General features: G+C 49.1%; 1 protein-coding gene and 1 non-coding gene across 3 annotated transcripts in view; one reads left to right on the forward strand and one right to left on the reverse strand.

Moving 5' to 3' along the window:
* Window positions 1-23,538, reverse strand: part of LASP1 (LIM and SH3 protein 1) — an 88,108-nt gene that overhangs the window by 59,008 nt on the left and 5,562 nt on the right. The window contains exon 1 of one of the 2 annotated variants that reach the window (XM_090044558.1): window positions 3,957-4,115. The exons of the other annotated variant lie outside the window; for it this stretch is intronic. Coding sequence (XP_089900684.1) covers window positions 3,957-4,025 — 69 coding nt within the window. The 5' untranslated portion in view covers window positions 4,026-4,115. Of the gene's footprint in view, window positions 1-3,956; window positions 4,116-23,538 lie in introns of those variants that run through there. 2 annotated transcript variants of the gene reach the window in all.
* Window positions 5,746-5,817, forward strand: TRNAC-GCA (transfer RNA cysteine (anticodon GCA)). The gene has a single exon. It is a non-coding gene; the product is annotated as a tRNA-Cys (tRNA).

Raw genomic sequence — 23,538 nt, forward strand, 5'->3', positions numbered from 1 at the left:
TCACTTAGCAATGGAGTTTAAATTTACTTGAGTTACCCAAGACTTAAATGCCTGAGGCAGATTAAGGGCCCGAGTTCTAGAAGTATTTAAGCATTTATCTAGAAAATGCAGATGCTGCTGACTTGCTTTGCAGTGGTGTTGACAAATTTGTCTTTAAGTTGTATAGGATTCATATTACAATAGGTGCACAAACACCTTATTCAGAGAGAACCATAGGTATTTATGATCCCAACTGATCCTTCTCTCAAAGAGAATACCCAGCCTTCCAGCAGCAAAAAGGAACAGAGAACTCCTTCCTAGCTGGCAGGGCTCATCCTGTCATCCAGCCAACAAGCAGCCTTCTACACTAGGCATAAGCTGGATGTAGGCTACTGTGCAGGTACTGGGTCTGGGCAGCATTTTTCTCCACCAGAAATTGCCATATGCTCCTCTCCTCGCTTCAGACTGATGTATCATTTGCAGTTGATTATTGCAGCAGTGTCCCCAGTAAGAGCCAAAAGGAAGAGGAGCCTTCTATCTAAAACTCAGGAAATCCAGGCAACCTGCTCTAGCGCTTGAGGTGAGAAGAACAGCAGCATGTGTGACATAGGTAATGAACTGCCCATGTTTGCAAATAATGCTCCCACTCATCCTCTCGCAGGAGTTAATTAAAAAGGACATGAGAACCTCACAAATAGGTACAATGCTGTAGAAGCTTCAAATCTGGTAACTTTTAGCCTCCCCCTCCCTCCCCAAGGGTAGGGGAAAAGGGGACAAAAAACCCCCCCAACAACAACTCACACACACACCAACCCCCTGAAGCAATCCTAGTTATACTGCAACATACAATGCAGCAGTGTTGTCTCTCTCAGCAGGCTACTCTGATGAACTGAAGGAAGAAGCTGCTCAGGTCCTGTTCACACTATACCTCTGTACAAGAGTGGAAAGCAGCTGCAACTAACCACTTCTGCAGACTGCTAGCAAGTAGCTCATGCAGACCACTTGTAGATACTCAGTATGGTGCAGTATCAGCCTATTTAGTCAAGTCAGTAGTAGCAGAAAGATCATCAGCTATCTCAAAAGCAGCTATGGCTGCATACCTATTGGTGACCAAGGCCTCAAGGAATGAGTTGCTACACCTCTTCACGACTAAAGAAGTATGATACCATATCCCCACTTCAGGCCAAGTAGTAATTCTCTGCTTAAAGTGCAAGATAAGCCCTTGGTCATTTGTCTTCTATTTAACAAAACCTCAAAAAACAACCAGATAATGATGAAGTCGCCTGACCAGGTTTTTTTGTGGGTTTCTTAATTTAGCAATTATAGCCACAACTGCCAAGCCATGCAACATTTGTTCCAGTTATGAGTGACACAGGACGTGTCATTTCCACAGCGGAAGTCAGCCTCGTCAAACATCTTATCTGGAACTAATAGAACTCTATCAAGACGGGGTGGGGGAGGCAGCATACAGAAGTTACAATATGTCCTTTCCTGAAATCCTAACAGATTGTCTAAAAACACACACATTTCGTTCTGCTGTTACCTTGTCAATATCAATGAAGCTAGAACAACCAGCCAGAGTCCCACCTACCTACTCAGCCTCCAGTATCTAGAGTTCTTATTTCTCCAGCTATTTTTGCAATGCAGCTTCAGTGAGATAGAACAATTACTTTCCCCAATTTGCTATGGAGCTGCCAGATCCAGCTCAGAATGGAAACTTTTAGAAAAATCTTAGTTTACCCATCCCAGCAGCACAGAAAATTAGGGTTGGAGGGGACCCCAGGAGGTCATGTAGTCCAACCCCGTGCTTAAAGTTGGATCATGCCCACCTATATTCCCCCAAAGTACTTCTGTTCTGAAGGATACATAGCACCCTGATATACATTAAAGATTCACTAATGGAAGTCTACCTATATTCTCTTTCCCCCCCCTAAACTCCTTGCCACTGCTCCCTCTCTCAGCTGAAGCACTGGCAGCACCAAGGCAGGCAGCGGGCTGTTTTTAAGTGACAATGGTAAATTCTGCCAGGATCTGTGCTGGGTACAGTTAAACCAGGTTGACCTTCACACAGTAAAAAAGGGATAACCCCTCACATTTGGGGAAGTCAGTAAGATTTAGCTTCCACCAGGAATCACCACAAGCCCAACCTCATCGCTTTCATCAACTGAAGCAGATGCAAGTTGCAGCTGAAAGCTGCATTGTAATTTCACTCTATTGACAGCTTCCTCTTTAATACAAAACTGCCTGCTGAGATAGGTCCAAAGCAGGCTGCACCTCTCTATTAAAGATAAGAGCTGTTGCTATAGGCTACCCTGCCTGCATCAGGCTCCACATTAGTTGTGGAGAATTGGTGCTAGCCCGGTTGCCTTTAAGCTAGCTATCAACTCCGCTAAAGTAACATCTACATGCTCATGAGGAAAAGCTGAAACATACAATTAAAACAATCCTTCCTCCCAGTTGTCTACCGTTCAGACACTGTGCAGTTCCTTGAGCCCAGCAACGTAAGTCACTTTGAACAAGAAGGGAACCAGGAATGGCTTATTAGCTCAACTTAAAAAAAAAAATTCCTAAGTTGGGGGAAAAAAAAAAAAGGCAACATCATGCACTAAAAATGCGAGCAATAGGCTCTACTGAGATTCAGGAATGCTGCAGCCAAAATGCATGCATTCTTCAAGTTCCTTTATTAGTCCCTGAGAACTGGTCATCCCAAGACCCTGGGAAGGGTGGGTGGAGAAAATGACAAACAGCTTGGAAGGATCCAGCAGAAATGATGAAAAACTTTGCTGGGGCAGTGACTATTAGTCATATGCCAGCAACCAAAAGTCCTCATAACCAAGAAAGTAGAAATCAATGGAATGAGCATTTTCTCAATCTCTTCTGTCCTGGGGCACCACACAGATTCATCATCTATAGCAACAATTGCAATTGCTTCTTTAAAAAGGAGAATTTGCCTCCCCGCCCTTTCAGTCTGAAAAAAAAAAAAAAAAGACACCAAAACAAGACACTCAAGTCCAGATGGCAATGAGAGCAGTATCAAGAATCTGCATAGATGTTGCTAAGTTCCAGAATTAAATCAATCAGAGCGGTGGAGTGAAAAACCCAGCTAATGTAAAACAGATGAGGTTCTCTGCTTTGAGGGGAAGCATTAGCTGTTCCTTTCCATTTTGTCTATTTAGACACCCAGCTGCGCTGCTAACAGGAGGAAAGGAGCAGTAGCTAGTTTCCTTTACCAATTGCCTCGAAGTGCAGAAACTGTTTTATATTTAATTACATAAAAATAATATTTCTACCATTATGGGCTGCTTTTAAACAAAGCTTTCCATTTGCCTTTTTTTAAGTGTTCTTAGAAGAGCAGAATAAACAAATGCTGCTTTAATTCAGGGTGTCATTTCCAGACTACCTCTTCTGACCTTCAATCAGTCTTGCAAGAAAGCAAAGCAACAAACAAACAAACAAGAAACGAAAACCATAAGCCTCCTGTGCCAGAATGAGCCGTTTTAAAGTTTCACAGAGAAATCAGGAAGGGGCTTTTGTATCCAACTATGTGCTGCTTCTTCCAAGAAGGGCAAAGAGCTGGGCTGGAGTCAGAAGCAATTTTTTTTCTCCTCTCTGTAAGGGACACCCTTTTTCTCTCTCTCTCTATGTTAGGGCTGGGGCATAGGGGCAGAGGCTCAGCAGAGAAGGCTGAGGGCAGCTCCCATACCCTGCAGCAAGAGGGGGGGGCTGTGCTGTACCTCCAGGGTAAGAATGGGGGGGGAGGGGAGGGAGCCAGGGCCTGTCAGCAGCTCTGTGCAAGGAGGTGGGACGGGAGAGGAGGTGTCACCCCCCGTTGACATCCACCACCCGCTCCCCCGCAAATTCTCACCCCCCACTCCCACTCTTTGACCCCTCTGAGTCCCCCCACAACCCCTGCGCCTCTTCCCTTGGATCCTATTGCAAGACCCACTTGGGAGAGGAGAGCCCCCAACTCTCCTCACCTTGTCCAGGCAGTTGACCTTCTCGGTGGGGTAGACGATCTTGCCGCAGCGCGCACAGTTAGGGTTCATGGCTGCGCTCCCGGGGCGGCCACTGCAGCCGGCGCGAGCCTGAGCTGCCGCCTCCGCCGCTCGCCCCTAAGAACCGCGGGGAGGGGCCAGGGAGGAGGGGGAGCGACTGCGCATGCGCTGGAGGGGGGAGCAAGTGGGTCGGGGAAGGAAGGATAGTGATCGTTATAGTGCGCGCGCCCGCACCCCCGCTGGCAGCCCCTCCCCCGCCACACACACACGTTCCCGGACACCACAGTCACACTCACCTCCCCCCCCGCGGCCGGGACACCCCCGCACCCGGCACAACAGCTCCACCTACAGCCCCGCTCGCGCGCAGCGCCCACCCCCCCCTCCACGCACGCGTGCACGTATCCCAGGCACGCACACACACACACCGGTACAAGCTCCGTGCGTGCGCTCATCCCGCGCACTCCCACTGGCACACGCTCCACACGCACACTCACAAACTCCACGCACGCACCCCAGGTACACGTGCTCCAAGGACACGCTTCTACATGCTCCGCGCGCGCGCACACTTTCCACACACACTCGCACCTCCCCCCTCCCCGGCACACAAACGCCAATCACACACACGGGTACATACTCCATGCGCACACATTCTGCGGGCACACTCGTCCCACGCGCGCACACTGGCGCACAGTCCGCGCGCGCGCACTTCCATCCACCCACATACATACTCCCGCACATAAACCCCACGCACACGTACTCCGAACACATACACTTTCCACGCGCGCGCGCACACCAGGCTCCAATCACAACACACCGGTGCACACTCCATGCGCACACGCGTTCCGCGCTCATCCCACGCGCACGCACTCGCAGAACCTACACACACACAGGTACACGCTCCACACACGCCACCGCCCCCCAAACGCACTCCCGCACAAACTCTACGCACACATACTCCAAGCACACACATTTGCACACACTTTCCACACACATACCCCACGCACGTACCTTGCCACAATCCCCACGCACACACCCTCCCACAAACTCCAGGCACACACACACTTGCAGGCACTCTCCACACCCCCCCAGCATCTTTTACCACCTAGGGCCCACAGTCCGTGCAACAGAAGACACGCGCGCCTCTCCCTCCTCAGCAGTGCAGGCTTCACCCCTGCTGTTTAAGCACACACGGTTCTCACACGTACCCGCGCCACAGCCGCCTCCTCCACTTCCCCCTCCCCGTCCCTGCCGTACGTGTGCATATTTTCTGCCCCTTGAAGGCGCCGCCACCCCCTCCCCTCGTGGGCGCACTTGCACACTTCGCGCACACTCATTCCTACGTGCGCTTGCTTCTCCCCTAAGCCCACCGGCTCACAACACACAATATACTCCCCTCCCTTCCTTCTCACTCACCCGTTCCGACACACTCACACTTGTACGTACGCACACCTTTCCCCTCAGGTCGTTGCTCACACACTTTGCACACGTACGCACGCGCACATCCTCCTCTTTCAACCCATACACGTCTCTATGGAATTCAATGCACATGCTTCGGACACGTATCTACCCACAAACATGTCCCTATACACACCCACACCCACACACACACACACCTCACACATATACGAAATTCTGCCTTCACCACTTTAGCCTAATATATATAAACAAGATACAAGCACCCCCGGCATACTGACACCTCTGGTTTTCACGTGTTCACAATTAATTGTCTGTCCTCTCTTAAGGCCTTGTTAATGTGCTTTGGCCCAGCAGAGGGGGTATAGCTCAGTGGTAGAGCATTTGACTGCAGATCAAGAGGTCCCTGGTTCAAATCCGGGTGCCCCCTTCTAAAACTGTCTTTTCCTCCACCCTCCCCTTAAAATCCTATTTATGACTGTCGCATCGACAGGGCAAAATAAAGCACAATTTTGTTTCTAATGCAAAAAATGTTTAACGTCAGCAAGTCAGTAAGTGCTGTGGAGATACGTGTCCAGTTTTCCTTTATGTCCAGTAGGGGGAATATGTTTCAGTAAGGGATATTTTGCCTTATAGTCTTGTGTCTTTGGGTGAGATATTGAGCCTGTATTTTACAATAACAGTTATTATGATAAATAAATATAGACAATTTAGTGCCATAAATTTTCATCGCATTTTTTATGCACAGCATAATGCAGATTATATTTATATTATTTGTGTCTCTGGAGGCCTGTATCTTGCATTTACCAGACAACTGACTAAATTGCTCAATAATACATTTTGCATCCATAGATGCTTCTCAAGCAAATCCCAGGACATCATTCTCTCCTTGTACTTGGCCTTGGTGAGGCTGCAGCTGGAGTACTGCATCCAGTTTTGGGCTTCACAATTCAAGAAGGATGTGGAGAAGCTTGAGAGAGTACAGGGAAGAGCCATGCACATGATCAGAGGTCAGGAAAACACCTTACGACCACAGGCTGAGAGCCATGGGGCTCTTTAGCCTGGAAAAGTGCAGGCTCAGGGGTGGTCTGGTGGCTGCCTATAAGTTTATCAGGGTGCTCACCAGTATGTTTGTTCACCAGGGCACCCCAAGGGATGACAAGATCAAACAGTCACAAACTCCTCCAGGACCATTTCAGACTGGACATAAGGAAGAGCTTCTTTACTGTCCAAGTCTGGAATAGACTGCCGTCGGAGGTGGTTCAAGCACCTACTCTGAACGCCTTCGAGACATTTGGATGCTTATCTTGCTGGCATCCTATGATCCCTGCTGACTTCCTGCCCCTGGAGCAGGGGGCTGGACTTGAAGATCTGCCAAGGTCCCTTCCAGCCCTAATGTCTATGAAATCTATGAAATAAGCTTGCTTGGCAGTAGAGTGGCAGGCCTTGATTCTAAGTTGGCCCTGTTATTTTCAGTGAGCTAGAGCTGAGCAGTTTCAAGGTGGAAAATATAGATACAAAAAAGTAGCATTTCGGTTAATACCGGGAAATGATCCAACAAGAATAGACCCAAAATCAAAACCATGTGTGTGAACCTGGTAAAATTTACAGTATTTGGATAATTCAGGACCCAGAACTTTTGGTTTTCTAATTACCAACTGATGTGCCAACTAATCAATATTTTGCCAAGTAATAACCCCAATTCCATAACCTGCACTAGCAATGTCTTTATAAGGATACCCAGTTACAATGATGTCAGTATATACACTAATATCTAAGGTATGTGTAGTCTTTTCTCTTTGACAAGACTGTCAATTTTGTTAGGGATAACTCATCCATTAGGTTTTGGCCTGCAACACTTTTAAGCATTTGAGGGTATGTACACATTAAATTTCTTTAATAATTCAGATACACAAAGCTCTTGGGTCATAGGTGATATCTTTTATTAAAGCAACTAAACAGTAGCAAAAAATAATCCTTTCTTTGCAAGCTTTCAGGCACATACACCCTTCTTCAGGCTGCGGAGAATTCAAAGATTGGAAAGTCCTCATAGATAGAAAAGGAACTTCATTTTCCACAGGGGAGGTAGAGGGTGAAAGTTTATTCCCTTAGGTATCTCAGAGTCCTTTGGTGAGAGTGATGCTCTCTGATGTGGAGTTTCGGCTGTTTTCTTCCCTGGAGGTGTCCAATGTCAGAGTCAGTCAGGGAGGTGAAAAATCCTTTCTTGGTTAACAAGTTTACTTTTACTTAAGTTTACTTTTTCAACTTTTTCAAATGGCTAAAATATAATAGCTTCCATGTTTCAGGATCTATGTTGTAGCTGTATTTGCGTGAGAAAAAAGAGGTACACAAAGCTCTTGGATCAGAGGCGGTATTTTGGGTCAGATGTGCAGATTAGGCTGTCCTCTTCCCTGGAAGTGTCCAATGTCAGAGTCAGAGTCAGTTGGCCTAATAAAAGATATCACCTCTGACCCAAGAGCTTTGGGTATCTGTTTTTCTCAGACCAATACGGTTACAACATAGATCCCTTTAATAATTCAGTGATTCCTTCTGGGAAACACTTATTTGACAGTTTACAACTGGGCTCTTCAGAGGGAAAGAGCATATACATGTTTGTGTATATATCCGTATGAAAATGAATGACATTGTGTAAATATTTTGTAATCAGGCCACTAGCTAGACTCTAGCAGAAGTGGTATAGCTTGGTATTCAAGCACTAGATTAAGGATTTAAAGTTTTCTTCTTCAAAGCCTCATTCATGTCCTCCTTAAAACCTTTGTGAATTCTGATGAGCACTGGTCAATTTAAAAAACAATAAAGCAAAAACTATGTTAGACCTGGAGATTAATGTTATAAAACATTGCATAATTGACAGTCAAATTAGCCCACTAAAAAGAGATTTATTAGCAATCACAACTACACTTCATTTTTGCTAGTCCTTTCCTTCTCATTTCCTGTGCTTTAATTAAAATTTTAAAAATTATAACAAAGTTCTGTAAGATTTTATAATTGCTTAATTAATGATACATGGGGTTGTTTAATTTCTGGTAAATAAGACATCTGCACAGATGTTGGAGTTTGGTTATAAGAAGGGAGATTAATTCCTTGTTATAGTACTGTAAGCTAAGTGCATGGTCCTTATTGTGAACAATCCATGTGAGACAGAATTATATATCAGCAAGATGGTGAAAGCAAACTGCATATCATAAGAACATACAGATAAAGTCCTCGAAAGCTTCAGAGAGCTCCTGCATTTGAATTAGGGATCTTTACACTTGCTCAAATGCTCAGCCAGTGAGCAATGACTATAACCCATTTCCAAGTTCTGCCGCATTTTATCAACTGTGATTGTGGATTAACTGATGTTGGAACAACTTTTATGTTTCAAAATGTTCTGAATTTACACGGAATTTTTTTTCCAGTAGGAAAGTAAACTAGAGCCTGTGAACAAGAAATGGAAGTTGTGTATATCTGAAACAAGAGACAATATGAGCTAGAGTAATATGTTCTTCCCAGTGAGCTATGTTTACACAGGTGTAAATGAGAAGCAATCTTTGTAGCAATAACTTAGAATTGATCACATGTCCATTGAAACAAATAGGAGTCTTTCAACTGTTTTCAGTGGACTCTGTACTTGTTTATTCGTGATGCATACTCTTTCCAGCCCAGCAGTTAATGTCATGTTGACATGCCACATCCCAAATGTTTGAGTATAGTAAGCAACCTGTCTATGCACCTGATTCAGTTTCCAAATATTCCATGCATACATAGGCCTATACATTCAGGTCCTTCTGAATTCATTTTTAATTCATTTACAGTCATTTGGGAAGTCATAAAAACTTGATCGCTTATTGGCCGTATTTTCTAGTCTCCCACTCCAAGGACCTATATAGGAATATAGCTAGATAGTAGAACAAAAGACCTTTGGTTTAAATACTGGTACACTCTGTGTGTGATTATGTGTTATAATTTCTTTAAATTAAAGTTCTAGGTTGGTGGTGAGCAGTATGTACTCCAAACCATTTAGGTGAATATATTACACATGTCTATATGATAAAATGTATGATATTTCTATCACTGAGCTAAATATACATTTGTCTAATATAGCAGTATGTACTCCAAACCATTTAGGTGAATATATTACACATGTCTATATGATAAAATGTATGATATTTCTATCACTGAGCTAAATATACATTTGTCTAATATTCTCCTTTTTCTAAGCACATTATTAAAACCAATGCCTACTCCTTGAAGTATAATGATTGCTATTTTAAGGTATGCTTCAATTCTAATCTAGTACACTCACAACAACCTAGGCCACAATCAACACTCTTGTATCTCCATTCATTTCAGGCTTCTGTTAAAAAGGGACTTCCTGCTTTAAAAAAACTAGGATTTAATACATGGCTTCTCTCTTGCCCGTGCTTTCCCTACTGTTGGTACAAGAACTTCCTTGTCTGTAGGTCTTGTCACATGTACCTTTCTACCTCACTGACTCTCATTTCCCCTGACAACAACATCTTGCATTCAGTGACTGTTTTTTCTTAATTTTTCTACTTAAAAAGCTAGGACTCATCAGTCCTAAGAGAAGACTGAGAGGGAATACGATCGTGGTCTATAAAATCATGCAGGGTATGGATCAAGTGAACAGGGAGCTGCTGTTCATGAAGTCCCAGAATATTAGAAATAGGGGGACCTGCTGAAATTATTAAGTGATGGTTTAAAATGACCAAGCAAAAGTACTTTTTTACACAATGCTTAGTTAACTTATGGACTTCATTGCCACAGGAGGTAGTAGAGGCAGATAGCATAGCCAGGTTCAAAAAGGACTGGATAAATTCATGGAGGATAGATCTATAAATGGCTATTGAACAGAATGGTTGGAGATGTTTCCTCTGGAATCTCTACACCAATGATTTTGGGGCACAGGGTGCTTCAGTGCAGGGCTAACCAGCAGGCAGCCCCCAGGCTGAAGCACCCTTGTACCTCAGCTAGCCAATCCACAGCATATGGAGCCTAGCCTGAGCAGCCAACCTAGGGCTGCTCCAACTGGGCTCCATGTGCTACAGAATGGCTGGCTGGGATGCAAGGGTGCTTCAGTGTGAGGGCTGCCTGCTAGATAACCCCACACTGAATCACCGTTATCCTCAGCCAGGCTTTCTGCAGCATGTGAGCCTGTTTAGAGTGGCCTTGGGCTGGCAGGCTGACCTCTCCAGGTCCTCTGCCAGCCAGGGCTGCTCCAACCAGGCTCCATATGGTGTACATGAATAAACTTGGGAGCAATATAGATTTCATAGATTTCATAGACATTAGGGCTGGAAGGGACCTTGGAAGATCATCGAGTCCAGCCCCCCGCCCAAAAGGCAGGAAGTCAGCTGGGGTCACAGGATCCCAGCAAGATAAATATCCAATTTCCTCTTGAAGGTGTTCAATGTAGGTGCTTGAACCACCTCCGATGGCAGGCTGTTCCAGACCTTGGAGGCTCGGACAGTAAAGAAATTCTTCCTTATGTCCAGCCGGAAACGGTCTTGTAGTAGTTTATGACTGTTCGACCTCATCATCCCTTGGGGTGCTCTGCTGATCAAACGTTCCCCCAGATACTGGTGGTCACCCCGATAAACTTATAGGTGGCCATCAGATCACCACTGAGCCTGCACTTTTCCAGGCTAAAGAGCCCCATGGCTCTCAGCCTGTAGTCGTAAGGTCTGCTTTCCTGACCTCTGATCATGCGCGTGGCTCTCCTCTGGACTCTCTCAAGATTCTCCACATCCTTTTTGAATTGTGGAGCCCAAAACTGGACGCAGTACTCCAGCTGCGGCCTCACCAAGGCCGAGTACAAGGGGAGAATGACGTCCCAGGATTTGCTCAAGAAGCATCTATGGATGCGAGCCAGCGTTTTGGTCACTTTATTAGCCGCAGCATCGCATTGCAGGCTCATGTTCATCTTGAGGCCAATGACGACCCCCAAGTCTATTTCTTCTGTAGTGCTAGCAGCATAGCACTGCTGAGCCTATAAGGACGCTGCAGGTTTTTCCTCCCACGGTGGATAACCTTGCATTTTTCGGTGTTAAACACCATCAGGTTCTCATCCACCCATTTGCTGAGCCTGGCCAGGTCAGCCTGGATCACCCTCCTGTCTTCTGGTGTGGATGCTTTGCCCCAAAGTTTGGCGAACTTGGCCAGTCCACTTCTGACTCCAATGTCCACATCATTAATGAAGATGTTGAACAGTATGGGTCCAAGGACAGAGCCTTGGGGGACCCCACTGGTCACAGGGCACCATGATGATTGACTTCCGTCAATTACTACCCTCTGGGTCCAACCACAGAGCCAATTTCCCAGCCAACAGATTGTGGTGGACCCAAGGCCACCATTGGCCAGTTTCACCGAGAGGTGATCATGGGACACCAGATCAAAGGCTTTTTTGAAGTCAAGATCTATTACATCAATCTCTTCGCCCTTGTCCACGTGACAGGTCACCTGATCATAGAAGGAAATAAAATTGGTCAAGCAAGACCTACTCACAACAAACCCGTGCTGGCTATCCCTCAGGATGTTAGCTTCTTTAATAAACTTTTCTAAGATCTTCCCTGGGATAGAAGTCAGGCCGATGGGCCTGTAGTTTGCCGGATCCACTTTCCTCCCTTTCTTGAAAATAGGCATCACATTGGCCCTCTTCCAGTCTTCGGGCACTACACCAGAGCGCCAGGAGTTTTCAAAGATCCGTGCCAGGGGCTGGGCTATGACGCTCGCCAGCTCCTTGAGTACCCTGGGGTGCAGGTTGTCAGGGCCGGCTGACTTGAAGGTATCCAGCCTCTCAGTGTGTTCCTTCACAAGGTCAGCAGTGATGGAGGGCAGGGGATTTCCCTCACCTGAACCTCCCTGTCCCATAGCAGGCATGGGCGTCCCATGGGACTGATGAAAGACCGACACAAAGTACCCATTTAATAGGTTGGCTTTTTCCTGGGTGTCAGTTGTCAGTTGCCCCATCTGGTTCAGCAGGAGTCCAATGTTGTCCTTGCTTTTCCTCTGGCTCCCTACATATCTGAAAAAGGACTTTTTATTGGTCTTGATGCTCGAAGCTAGTTGGAGTTCAGTTACAGCCTTGGCTTTCCTGGTTTGCTCCCTGCAGGACCGGACTAGAGTAGAATATTCCTCATTGGAGGTGAATCCCATCTTCCATCCTTTGTAGGCCTTTCTTTTTAGCCTCAGGAAGTCTGCTAGATCCCTGAAGAGCCAGGGGGGCTGCTGTACCCTCTTGCTGCCTTTCCTCTGAGATGCAATCGAATTAGCTTGTGCATTGAGGATTGCTCCCTTGAGGAGCAACCACTCATCCTGAACTCCCCTCCTCCTTGGGTCATGGTCCCTTAGGATCTCGCTGACAAGCCTCCTGAGCTTGTCAAAGTTGGCTTTCCTGAAGTCAAGGACTTCTGTGTTGCTGACTGACTTGCCAGCTTTACGGCAGATGGTGAGGGTGATCAGCTCGTGGTCGCTGCCACCCAGCTTCCCATCGATCACTAGGTCGCCGATTAGGTCATCCCCGGTAGCCAGTACCAGGTCAAGCAGCGCTTTACCTCTCATTGGCCTGTAGACTTCTTGAGTCAGGTAGAGGTCATCCACACACAATAGGAAGCTTTGCGACTGCTCGGATTTTGCTGAGTGATCCTCCCACGAGATGTCAGGGTAATTGAAGTCACCCATGACAACCGTGGTCCTGGGGCATGCAGCCTCAGCCAGTTCCAGGCGAACTCCTGGTCAAGCTCTTGACTGTGGGTGGGTGGTCTGTAGTAGACTCCCACCGTTGTGTCCCCTGTGCTGTGTTCCGCATGGATTTTAACCCAGAGAGTCTCCAGTCATCCACCCTGGTCACCAACATCAGCTTGCAGGGACATGTAGCTTTCCTTAACATAGAGAGCTACACCCCTGCCCTTTTTATCTACTCGATCCCTCCTGTAAAGGGTATAGCCATCTATAGTCCCACCAGGTCTCTGTTATCCCTATGACATCATAATTATTTGCATTGAGCAGGAGGACAAGCTCCTCCTGGATATTCCCCAAGCTCCTGGCATTTGTGTACAGGCAGGCAAGTGTCCCCTTGGGGGCTCTTGCCTTGCCCACAGATTGTACCAGGGCTGGGGCAGGGGTGGGATCCCTTAAGTGCCTTGGCCTGCTGGCTTTGCAAGGATTGCTCAGCAGGCCAGCAGTGGTGGTAGTCCCCCCGTTCCCCAGCAGGCTTAGTTTAAAGTCCAGTGGAACAGGTCAGCCAGTATGCTCTGAAGTCTTTTGCTCCTGGGCACATGTTCAAGTGGCACACCTGGAAGCAAAACATTTGGGAGCAGTAAACTCCAGAATTTATTCATGCACATTAATTGCACATGTAGATGCCCTTGTGTTCTTAAATTCTTATGATCAATATAAGATTTCCTTTGGCCTCCCTAAATTCTACTTTCAAGTTTACTCAGAGTCATATTTTTTCTTGCATAAGTAAAAAGAAATGTTAAGCTTTTGTTATCAACACTATCAATCGCTCAATATGAGGAAGCCAGTCTTCCAGTAAATAGGGAAGTCAGCAGTGAGTCTGCAGATGACTGAGGAGGCCAATCAGAGATTTGCATGTTCAGCTGCACACATGGCAAAGAGTTGCAAGAGGAAGGAGTAGATTCTGATGATATTGGGTCATAGCTCTTTCTCTTTGTCTTGAACAAGATCGCCGGTATTAATTTTTCTGTACTTCCAATTGATGTGAGGTGTTTTCTGAAGACGGCACTGATGTTACTGGTAACATTCCAGAGTTTTCATGTACTTCCAATACGTCATCCAAGTGTCATATGCTTACAACAGGGTAGGAATGACAACGGCCTGGTAGAAGAGAATTTTGGATTGGATTCTGTTGTCATGATCATCAAAGACAATTTCAGAAATGTCCAAAGGCAGCACTGGCAGATTTTATCCAGTGTTGACTATACATGTCTGTTTACTTTTTGGAAAAGATAGCTGCCAAGGTAGAGGAAATACTCAATATTCTCCAAGGATTGTCCTCTAAGGGTACATCTACAGGCGATGGGTTACTGTGCATTAGCCTAATTTACTGCACAGTATGGGTGCGCTTCTACATAAGCACGACCTGACTGCACAGTAAAAATGGAAAATTGTGACTAAATTTGATACCTGCAAATGCAGGTATCAGATTTAGTTGCAATTAGTTAACGTATAGTAACGCATGTATAAATGTGACCCAGCACTAACTTCAGTGCTGGGTCTGTCCAGCTACTAGGGGCCAGCCTAAGCCCAGCCCCAGGGCTCCTGGCTGGTCATCTTTTCTGCTCCAGGTCTGGGCTGTTCTCTGGCAGCACCTAGCTGCAGAGTATAAAGTCACTTTGTGCCTTGGGGCACATTGCACAGGTGGCTGCTGGAGCCTATGCACTCCCTAGGACCAATGCAGGCCTTGTGTGCCCTTGGACAGGCCACAGGCAGCCTTTGCCCCCTCCAGAGCTGCTGCTTGACCACAGATGAGTGTTACAAAGGGCTGCAGCTTGCTGCACTCCTACTCCAGGACTGATATCTCCCCAGGCCTGCTGTTTGGCTGTCTCTAGCAGCAGGGCCAGCACCTTCTCCCTTCAGAGTACCTCCTGTCCTTGTAGGTCCTGTGGTGAAGTGCCACTGATACACGGCTCCCAGTCCCTGGCCATGCCCCTGTACTGGGTACTGCTAGCTGGTGTCCAGGGCTGGCATCACAGGGACAGCCACACAGGGCCCAAAGAGCTGGCGTGAGACATCATGTCCTCAAGTTGCTCCCTGTTAAGCCCTGGCCCTGCCCACGTGTGCACGCTTGTGCCAACTGCCAGGGCCCCCAACTGGACCCAGGAGGAGGTTAGTGACCTCGTGGTGCTCTGGGGTGGTGCTGACATGCCAAGGCAGTTTGCATGGGGCAGGTGCTCGAATGCCCACATTTTTTATGCCCTGTCAGACAGCATGCAGGAGCAGTCAGCATGGCAGTGCCGCATGAAGGTCAAGGCCTTGTGGGCACAGTGGTTGGCCATGACCAACTACAATGGTCAGTCTGGTCATGCCTACAAGACCATTGTATTTATGTAGGAGCTGACCTGCATTTTGGCACCCTGCAACCTAGGCCACACCCTTGCGACAGTCACCAGCAGGGGCAGCTTGCCCTACCCCCTGTAGCACCCTGACCCCTCCGGTATCATGTCACCAGAAGAAGGATCTTGGGCCTTCATCACCCTGCCCCATCCTTCTCCCTGGCAGCTGTTTTGGGAGCCCTGGCCAGTGGCTGTGTGGCACCAAGAGGAGTGGCCGGTGTGGCAGAAGGCCACCTTGGTTTCTCCCCAAAATCTCTGCCCTGTGACAATGTGATTAGATGGGCCAGCACAGAGGATTCACACCTCAGCCTGTCTCTTTAGGTAACCTGAGCTGGCTGCATTCCTGAGGGAGGGGGAAGCCTGCTCCCTCGGCCTATGTGACTGGCATCAGCCACCTGGGTGAGGGGCATCTATCTGGGGAGCTGGAATCTGCCTGGTAACAGGTGATGTATTTCAAATTGGTTGGCTGACAGCCAACTGGGTCTGACCTCCACTGGACCAGGTGAATGAGGTCACAGGGGCTATATGGGTTGTGGGGGGAGGGAGGCTCACTCTCTTCGGCCATGAGGTGAAGCAGCAGCAAAGCAGGGGAGACAGAGAAGCCTTACCATCTGAACCTAGCTCTCTCTCTCACCCCAAGACTCCAGAGGGGAAACTCAACCAGCCTCTGGAAGATGCTTGTGAGTAAGCTACTCAATCTGATTAGATATTTAGCTGGCAGTAACACAGATGTGTGATCAAATGGCTACCTCAGCCACACTGTTTGCTCTTTAGGATTTCTAAGGTATTGCTCAATCCTGTACCCTAGTTTACCCTACCCCTTGTAATCAATAAAGTTCTCCTTTGTGACTGGTGTGGGAGACTTATTGAGGGGTGGGTCTAAATTATGCCTAAGAGACCCCTTAGGTCTGCAGACTAAGGGAGACTTTACTTTTTGCCCCCTGACTTGGGGAAGTGCCCCAAGTGCCTGTACCGGGTCGAGTACCCATCGGACAATTAGGCCTGTGTTTCCCCGAGGACACAGGGCCGAGACAGTCCCTTCTCGGGGTGGTGGCGGCTACGTTACCCCCAGACTAGCGAGTGTGCTCCGGGAGAGGGGTCAGCCGAGCATAAGGTGCCCTTAGGGAGACATTCGGAGCCTGGAAGGTGGTTGGGTGCAGGGAGGTGTGCGGCTCAACCCAGGAGTGCCCCCTACTGGCCCGCCACAGCTGGCAACATTACCGCTGGCTGACAGCAGCACCCCAGGAGGGGACCTGGCCAAGTGCTAGCCCTCAGCACACTGCAGGCTGCAGACACTGGGCACAGGTGCTTGTCCTTGCTGATGGGGAGGCCTGAGCCAAGCTGCCAGCCTTGCCAGCCCCAGACACATAGTAAGTCCTGCACTGGGGAAGGGCCTTCCCTGTTCCCACCCCCACTCCCTGCCTCGCCTGCTTGCACTCCCCTGGTTCCGGGTCCCACCCCCCGCTCCCTTCAGTACACAGAGAAGCCTGCTGGGTACAGGCCTCTCATACCCTGAGAGAGGCAGCAATGCTAGCAGCGATATCCTCTTCAGCAGCAGGGGGCAGGGACATGTAGCGCTGCCACAGGTAGCACTCCAGGTGGCAGTGGAGGTTGCAGGGCAGGCCAGGCTTGTCCCCCTTGCCATTGTAGCTCCGGGTCCTGAACCAGGAGCGCAGGTGTACCTGGGGCACCAGGAGGACCATCACCAGCAGGACATAGTGGCTTGGGCACCCCTCAGCCTGTACAAACAGCTCATCATGCACTGCTCGGGGCATGTGTAATAGGGATGTACTTGGGGCATAGTAGTGGCGGGGGGGCAGCCCTGAGGCACCTCCCCAGAGAGGCCCCCTGCAGGGAGGGTGGGAGCGTAGCCAACCCCTTGTCCCAGTTGTCTTGGAGCCCTGCATGTGCCAAACCCAGGTGCCATGGTCTGGGCAGCAGCCCAGCAGAATGCGTGGCTTGTAAGGCAGAGCAGGGTCTGAACCTACAGCAGCAAGTGCTGCCAGCAGCCTGTTCTGTCCTGCCCTGGGAAGGGGCCGGGAAGGCAGGTTGCCTGTGGCCAGCACCCAGCAGGCTGCCAGCCCCAGAGGAGCAACCAGGAGCAAGCAGGGAAGAGGCAGGGGGGAGGGGACTCAGCTGGCAGCCATCTGGGCCCAGGCCTGCTTGGCTGACTTACCATGGTCCCTGGGCACCCATGCATGGCTGACCCCCAATCTGAGGCTGTGCAGTGCCCTGGTGCAGAGCATCTTATCTCTGAAATGTTGCAAACTCTCACAAACGGCTTCTGTCTCTTGCCTCTGCAGGACCAACACCAGTCCATTGTGTGCTGATGGCACAGCTGGCACATCCCAACAGCTCCAGTGCTGGGTAGCAGAGACCTAGAGCTCACATCAAGGATGTGCCAGCTATGCCATCAGCACACAATGGACTGGATCCTCCTGTTCCAGTGGCTGGTAGCAGCAGCAGGGAAGTGGGAGGTGCAGGTGCAGGAGGTGTAGGTACAGGCTTGGCAGACAAAAGATATTGAGTGGGAGACTGCCAGAAGGAGGTGCAGAATCAGGTGCTGTGGGATCACTGGGTGCAAATGGAGGCCCTGGAGCAGGAGTGTGTGGAGCTGTTCTGGCAGCAAGTGGTCCTCTAGGCCCAGGCAGTGGAGGCTGAGGATGCCAGTCACTAGGTCCTGGATACTTTCCTGGCCCTGGCAGCAGCATCCATGCCCCACACTGTCCAGCCCCCGCCCATGGCCCTGCAGAGCCGCTGGGTCCTGCCTGCCTCCCCGAAGCAGGCCCCAACCTGGGCCTGGGAGGAGATCCTCTGGAACCTCCTGCCCACTAGACCTCCTGGCCTGCCCTCACCCTGGACCTGCCACTATCCACCTGGGATTACTTCAGATGGTAAGTGGGTTTTTTATTGTTGGTGGGTGGGGAGGGTGGTGGAGGGACTATGTTGGCTGATGCGGAATGGGGCTCTGTGTGTTGGGGAGGGAGCGGGGAAGGGAGGATGCTGTTAAGGAAATAAAACTTTTTGTTTCAACCATGTGTGTGTTCTGAGAGTGGTGCTGGGGGTGTGCAGGGAGTAGGGGTGTGTGGGTGGTGGGGCAGTGTCATGGAGTGGGGCCTAGGAGCGGCCGTGAAGCTCCCTAGCACCCCCTGCTGTGTCCAATTAGGTAATTCAGCACCCTCTACTCGCCCGCCATGTCTCTGATGTTCTAAGTTCAGTATGGGAGGCTGCCTTGTCTCGCCTTGGAGACTGCTCTGCTCTATGCCCCATTCCGAGTGGGGTGCCCCAGTGCACCCCTGCCTTATGGGCGATGCGTGCCTCCTACCTCCCCTTCAGCATGCCCCAAGCCTCGCAGCTATTCCCGGACGTTATCAAGTCCTTACCCTTTAGCACCCTACCTGGTGCCCCTGTGCTCGTCACGCACCAGCGCCCTTCTCTGGCATCCCGGTGCTCGTCACGCCCCACTGCCTTACTCTGGCGCCCCGTGCTCATCATGCACCGACGCCTTACTCTGGCGCCCCTGTGCTCGTCACGCACCGGCGCCTTACTCTGGCGCCTCTTTAGCGTCTCCAACCATGTGGAGCCCTCCAGAACTCTTTCCAGGTCCCGCACCCAGTTGGGGCTCAGGTGGCCGCAGCCATGCCTGGCCCCCTGGTCCACCGTCTGGCTCGCTTGCCCAACTGGGGCTTCTCCCTAACTCGCCCCACTGGGCTTCGGCGCCCTACCTGGCGCCCCCGAGCTGGTTTCACCACCAGTGCCCCCTGTCTGGGGCCTAAGCCACGCTTCACATGCCCGTTGCCCTCTCTGGGGCCTCTGCCATGCCTCTCGCACTTGTTGCCCTCTCTGGGGCCTCTGCCACACTTCTCGCACTAGTTGCCCCCTCTGGGGCCTCTGCCACACTTCTCATGCCCGTTGCCCCCTCTGGGGCCTCTGCCGCGCTTCTCATGCCCGTTGCCCCCTCTGCGGCCTCTGCCGCGCTTCTCGCGCCCGTTGCCCCCTCTGCGGCCTCTGCCGCGCTTCTCGCGCCCGTTGCCCCCTCTGCGGCCTCTGCCGTGCTGCACGCCCTCTCAGGCTGGGGCTACAACCCCCACACACTGAGCGCCTCTCCGGCGCTCGCTCACTGTGCCCACTGCGGCACTCGAGCGCCCCAGCACTGTGGAGCCCTCCAGGACCCTTTCCTGGTCCTACACCCAGTTAGGGCTCAGGTGGCCGCAGCCATGCCTGGCCCCCTGGACCACCATTTCGGTTACTGGCCCTACTAGGGCAGGGGTTAACACCCCCTAACACGCGCCCCACTGGCACAAACAGCTGTGCCTGCCCGGCACCACTCACTGTGCTCTTCTGGGCACCAGGAACCCCCCAGATTATTGGAGAGGTCCCGTGAGGCCTCCTCACATCCCTACAGCCTCACCCGGTCCTCCGGTCTAATGGTAACTAAACCACACTATTAGGCAGCCGGCTACAACATAACATAAGCCCCAGGCTTATCATACAAATCCTGTACCATGCTGGCTCTCAACCATACCTCCCTCAGGGTCCTCTCTACCCCTGCATCATTGCAGCCGGTCAGCATGGTCAGGCAGCAACCATCCCCTTGACCTGCTCAGCTCTCCCGCAGAGCTCCTGCTCCTGCAGGTGTCTGGAGGGAACTGCTCTTAGGCTCCAGCCTGGGCTGTTTATAAAGGCCCAGCCCTGGCCCCTTCTGGCCACATGACCTGCCTGGTTGCCCCAGCAACCGGCATCTGAGCTGCCCTGATGATCGGCAGCTCTCCTTGATTCCTCTCCAGGCACGGGGCACCCCAGTGCCCCCGTGACAGGCAGGCATGCTGGAACAGGAAGTGCAGGAGTGAGTCAGCCAGGGCCTCCCACAGCCAGTGCCTTGGCTCCCACCAGTAGGTGCACAGCCATTCTGTCAGCCTTAGCAGGTGTGGGGGAGGCCTTCAGGGGCCAGTGAGGGCAGAACCATGGCCAGCAGGAGTGTGGGGTGCTGACTGTCACTGGCAGGGGCCAGGCTGGAGCAGCAGGGTGCTGATTGTCACTGGCAGGGGCAGGGGCTAGAGCAGACCTGGCATGGGGAGGAAAGGTGGGTAAAGAGGGAGCTACCATGTGCTGCCCCTATTCTGGGCATGAGGCCCCTGGGCAGGGAAGGGGCTAGCCACAGATCACAGTTTCCAAGATGGCTGCCAAGTGTTGGCAGCTGGCTCTGGTTTCAATGTGGCTGTCAAGTGCTGGCAGCCATGTGGCCAGAGGCTAGAGCTCCCCCTGGTGGCTACAGGGGCATAAAGCAGGGCTGCAGGGACTTGGCACCAACTTGATTGCCAAGTGCAAATAACTTTAGTGCCAAGTCTCTCCATGTGTAGTCATTTGTCAAAAATTGCTTAATGCACATTAGCTTAATGTGCATTAAATTTAGTCATGTTTAAATGCATGTGTAGATGCACCCTAATTGTAATGTGTGGAGAAGCAGCTGGTTAGCTTGGGGTAGGTTGGAAAATATCTTGGCTTTTGAGAAGGTCACAGTGAGTCCAAGCATTTCAGATGCTTCACAGAAGCGGTCAAGTCTGATGCCCTTCAACTGCATGGGTAGACACAGCACAATCGTCAGCATATTGAAGATCAGTAATGGAGATGTTGGTTAACTTGGATTTGGAATGCAGCCAGTTGATACTAAAGATATTTTAAGTCAGGTGATACTGGATGCTGACTCTAGGTGGAAGTCTATTAGCCATAAGATGCAATACAGATGGAAAAGAGTGTGGGTACAATCATACATCCCTGCTTGACTCCAGTTCTAATAGCGAAGGTTTCCATTTCTGAGCCATTGCTCGGGATGGTTACCGTCATGTTGTCTTGAAGAAGTCTGATAATGGTAGCAAATTTTGATGGGTATCCAAATTTAATCAGGATGTTCTCTGGAGCCTGTCTGTTGATTTAATCAAAGGCCTTAGTCAGGTCAATGAAGGCCATGTAAAGATCTCAGTGTTGCTCACAGCACTTTTTCTGCTGCTCTCTAGCAACAAAGGTCATATATGTTGCACCTCTGAACTGTCTGAAACCACATCAGTTTAATTAAAACAATTAGTTTCTGAAACCACATTGGGACTTTGGTAGAATATCCTCAAGTAAGTCTACTGAGGAGGAAGCTGGTGAGGATCTTCCCAGCTATGGACAGGAGTACAATACTATGATAATTGCTACAATCTAATCCAAGTCTTTTCTTGAATATGGTAACAATTCTGGCATCTCTCAAGTCACTGAGAATCTGTTCATGTTTCTAGATTTTCAAAATAATTTGACACTCAAATATTTTATTCTAATATCAAAGAAAATGGCATTGATACCATTTCACAACACCTAATTAAGAACTACCTTTCAGAAACACCATCTTATTAAGAGGCCTTGAAAGCCATTAAGCCAATGAAGAACAGTAAATCATATGTGTTGTAATCATTTTGCACTTGTTATGCATTATAACCTTTTGTAATAGGTGGCCATGTTCGCATACGTCAGCTAGAGGTCTGCTAAGTGAATAAGAGACTCTAGGGCGGCAGTATAGGAGAAACATGCGGTTGGGATTTTCCACACAGGGTTTCTCAAGGGGAAGTCCAGGGTCTGTCAGTAACGTGACAGTCACCGCTCCGAGCCAATGAAGAAGCGCCACACGCGATTAGACTGCCCTGCATCACTGAGGGTATAAAAGACATTGCGCTGCGAACTTTGGGGTCTTTGCGCACCCGACGGAACGTACCCTATGGATCGAATCGAACTCGGAGTGACCTTCGGCCCGGCCAGCCGGAGGGGAGGACGCCAGACCCGCCTGATCCTGGCGACCTATCCGGGAAACACCTCGCCAGCACGACAGCAGTCTCATGTGTCGCTAGGGCGCGTGAGACGTGGTGAGTGTGCGCTCACTGGTGGACACAGCACCATCAATTCTGTTTTATTTTGCACTTCATTAATAAAGTTAAGCCTGACCAATAAGGCAAAGGGTGATCTGCGTAAGCCCGACTATCGAAAGATCCTGTAACAATATGGTCCTGATAGAATACCAGTTTATAAAATTTATAAGCAAGACAGAAAAATTGTCTCTTCCCAACTATGCATTGTTAAGATTTTCATCTTCTTGATAAAAGGCAAATAGAATTTGTGGTTTGGCAAGTACACTTCCAGGATGATTTTGCAAGGGTGATCTAATTATGTGCTAGCCTTTTGGGATAAAGCTTACATGAAAGACACTGTACAAACTGCATTACATTTGTGCATATACAAGACTGTGTTCCATTATATTGCTCTCATTTCTTACAAACCACATGTTTACTGTCAGTGGTTGTTTATACAGCCATGAAATGGCAGGGTATTTCATTGCTACTGAAGTCATTATTTTAAACATATATTTCCTATTATTTACTTCCAAACTGTCAAGCTATTTTCCTAGTGCTGTGCAGGGAGGGTTAGAGGACTGGGTAGATGAAATATTACAAAAAGTATCTCTTGTAGTGCCATCTTGAATTAGATTAAACAATCCCAGAATAAATGAAAATCATTTACCACCTGTAGGCAAAAATCTCTTTCGCGTAGTAGTTAAATTGCACAGGGATTCACAGAATCACTAGAGCTGAAAATTAATATTAAGATTTAAAAAGATGGACAAGTGTTAATCCTTTCTAATAGCATACAAAGATTAATTTAATCTAGTGCACAATTCTTGTATTTTCAGTCCCAGATCTACTAGTGATGGTTAGATTCCATGTGGTATGTTCAGAGGGCACCTGGGCTCAAATCCAAGAAACTTTTCAGCTGGGACAATTGTTCTACCAACCAAAATACATATATCCTCAGCTGTCACAGTTCCCTGGGCAAAGCTTGTTTAAGCAGGAACTGTGACATTATGGACAAAATCCATATATTATAAATATTTTAGAAACAGTATGTAATATAACCATGAGCTGAAATTAATGTAGGTTTATTGGTCATATCCCTAGGGGGATAAACTCTTGGAATGCCTCCAGTACCAGAAATATTATGCTGTCACATGATGTTTTAACACTGTA

Source organism: Crocodylus siamensis, chromosome 4, assembly GCF_052110815.1.
Source record: "Crocodylus siamensis isolate JL-2025a chromosome 4, ASM5211081v1, whole genome shotgun sequence".
In the NCBI taxonomy this organism is placed as follows: domain Eukaryota; kingdom Metazoa; phylum Chordata; order Crocodylia; family Crocodylidae; genus Crocodylus; species Crocodylus siamensis.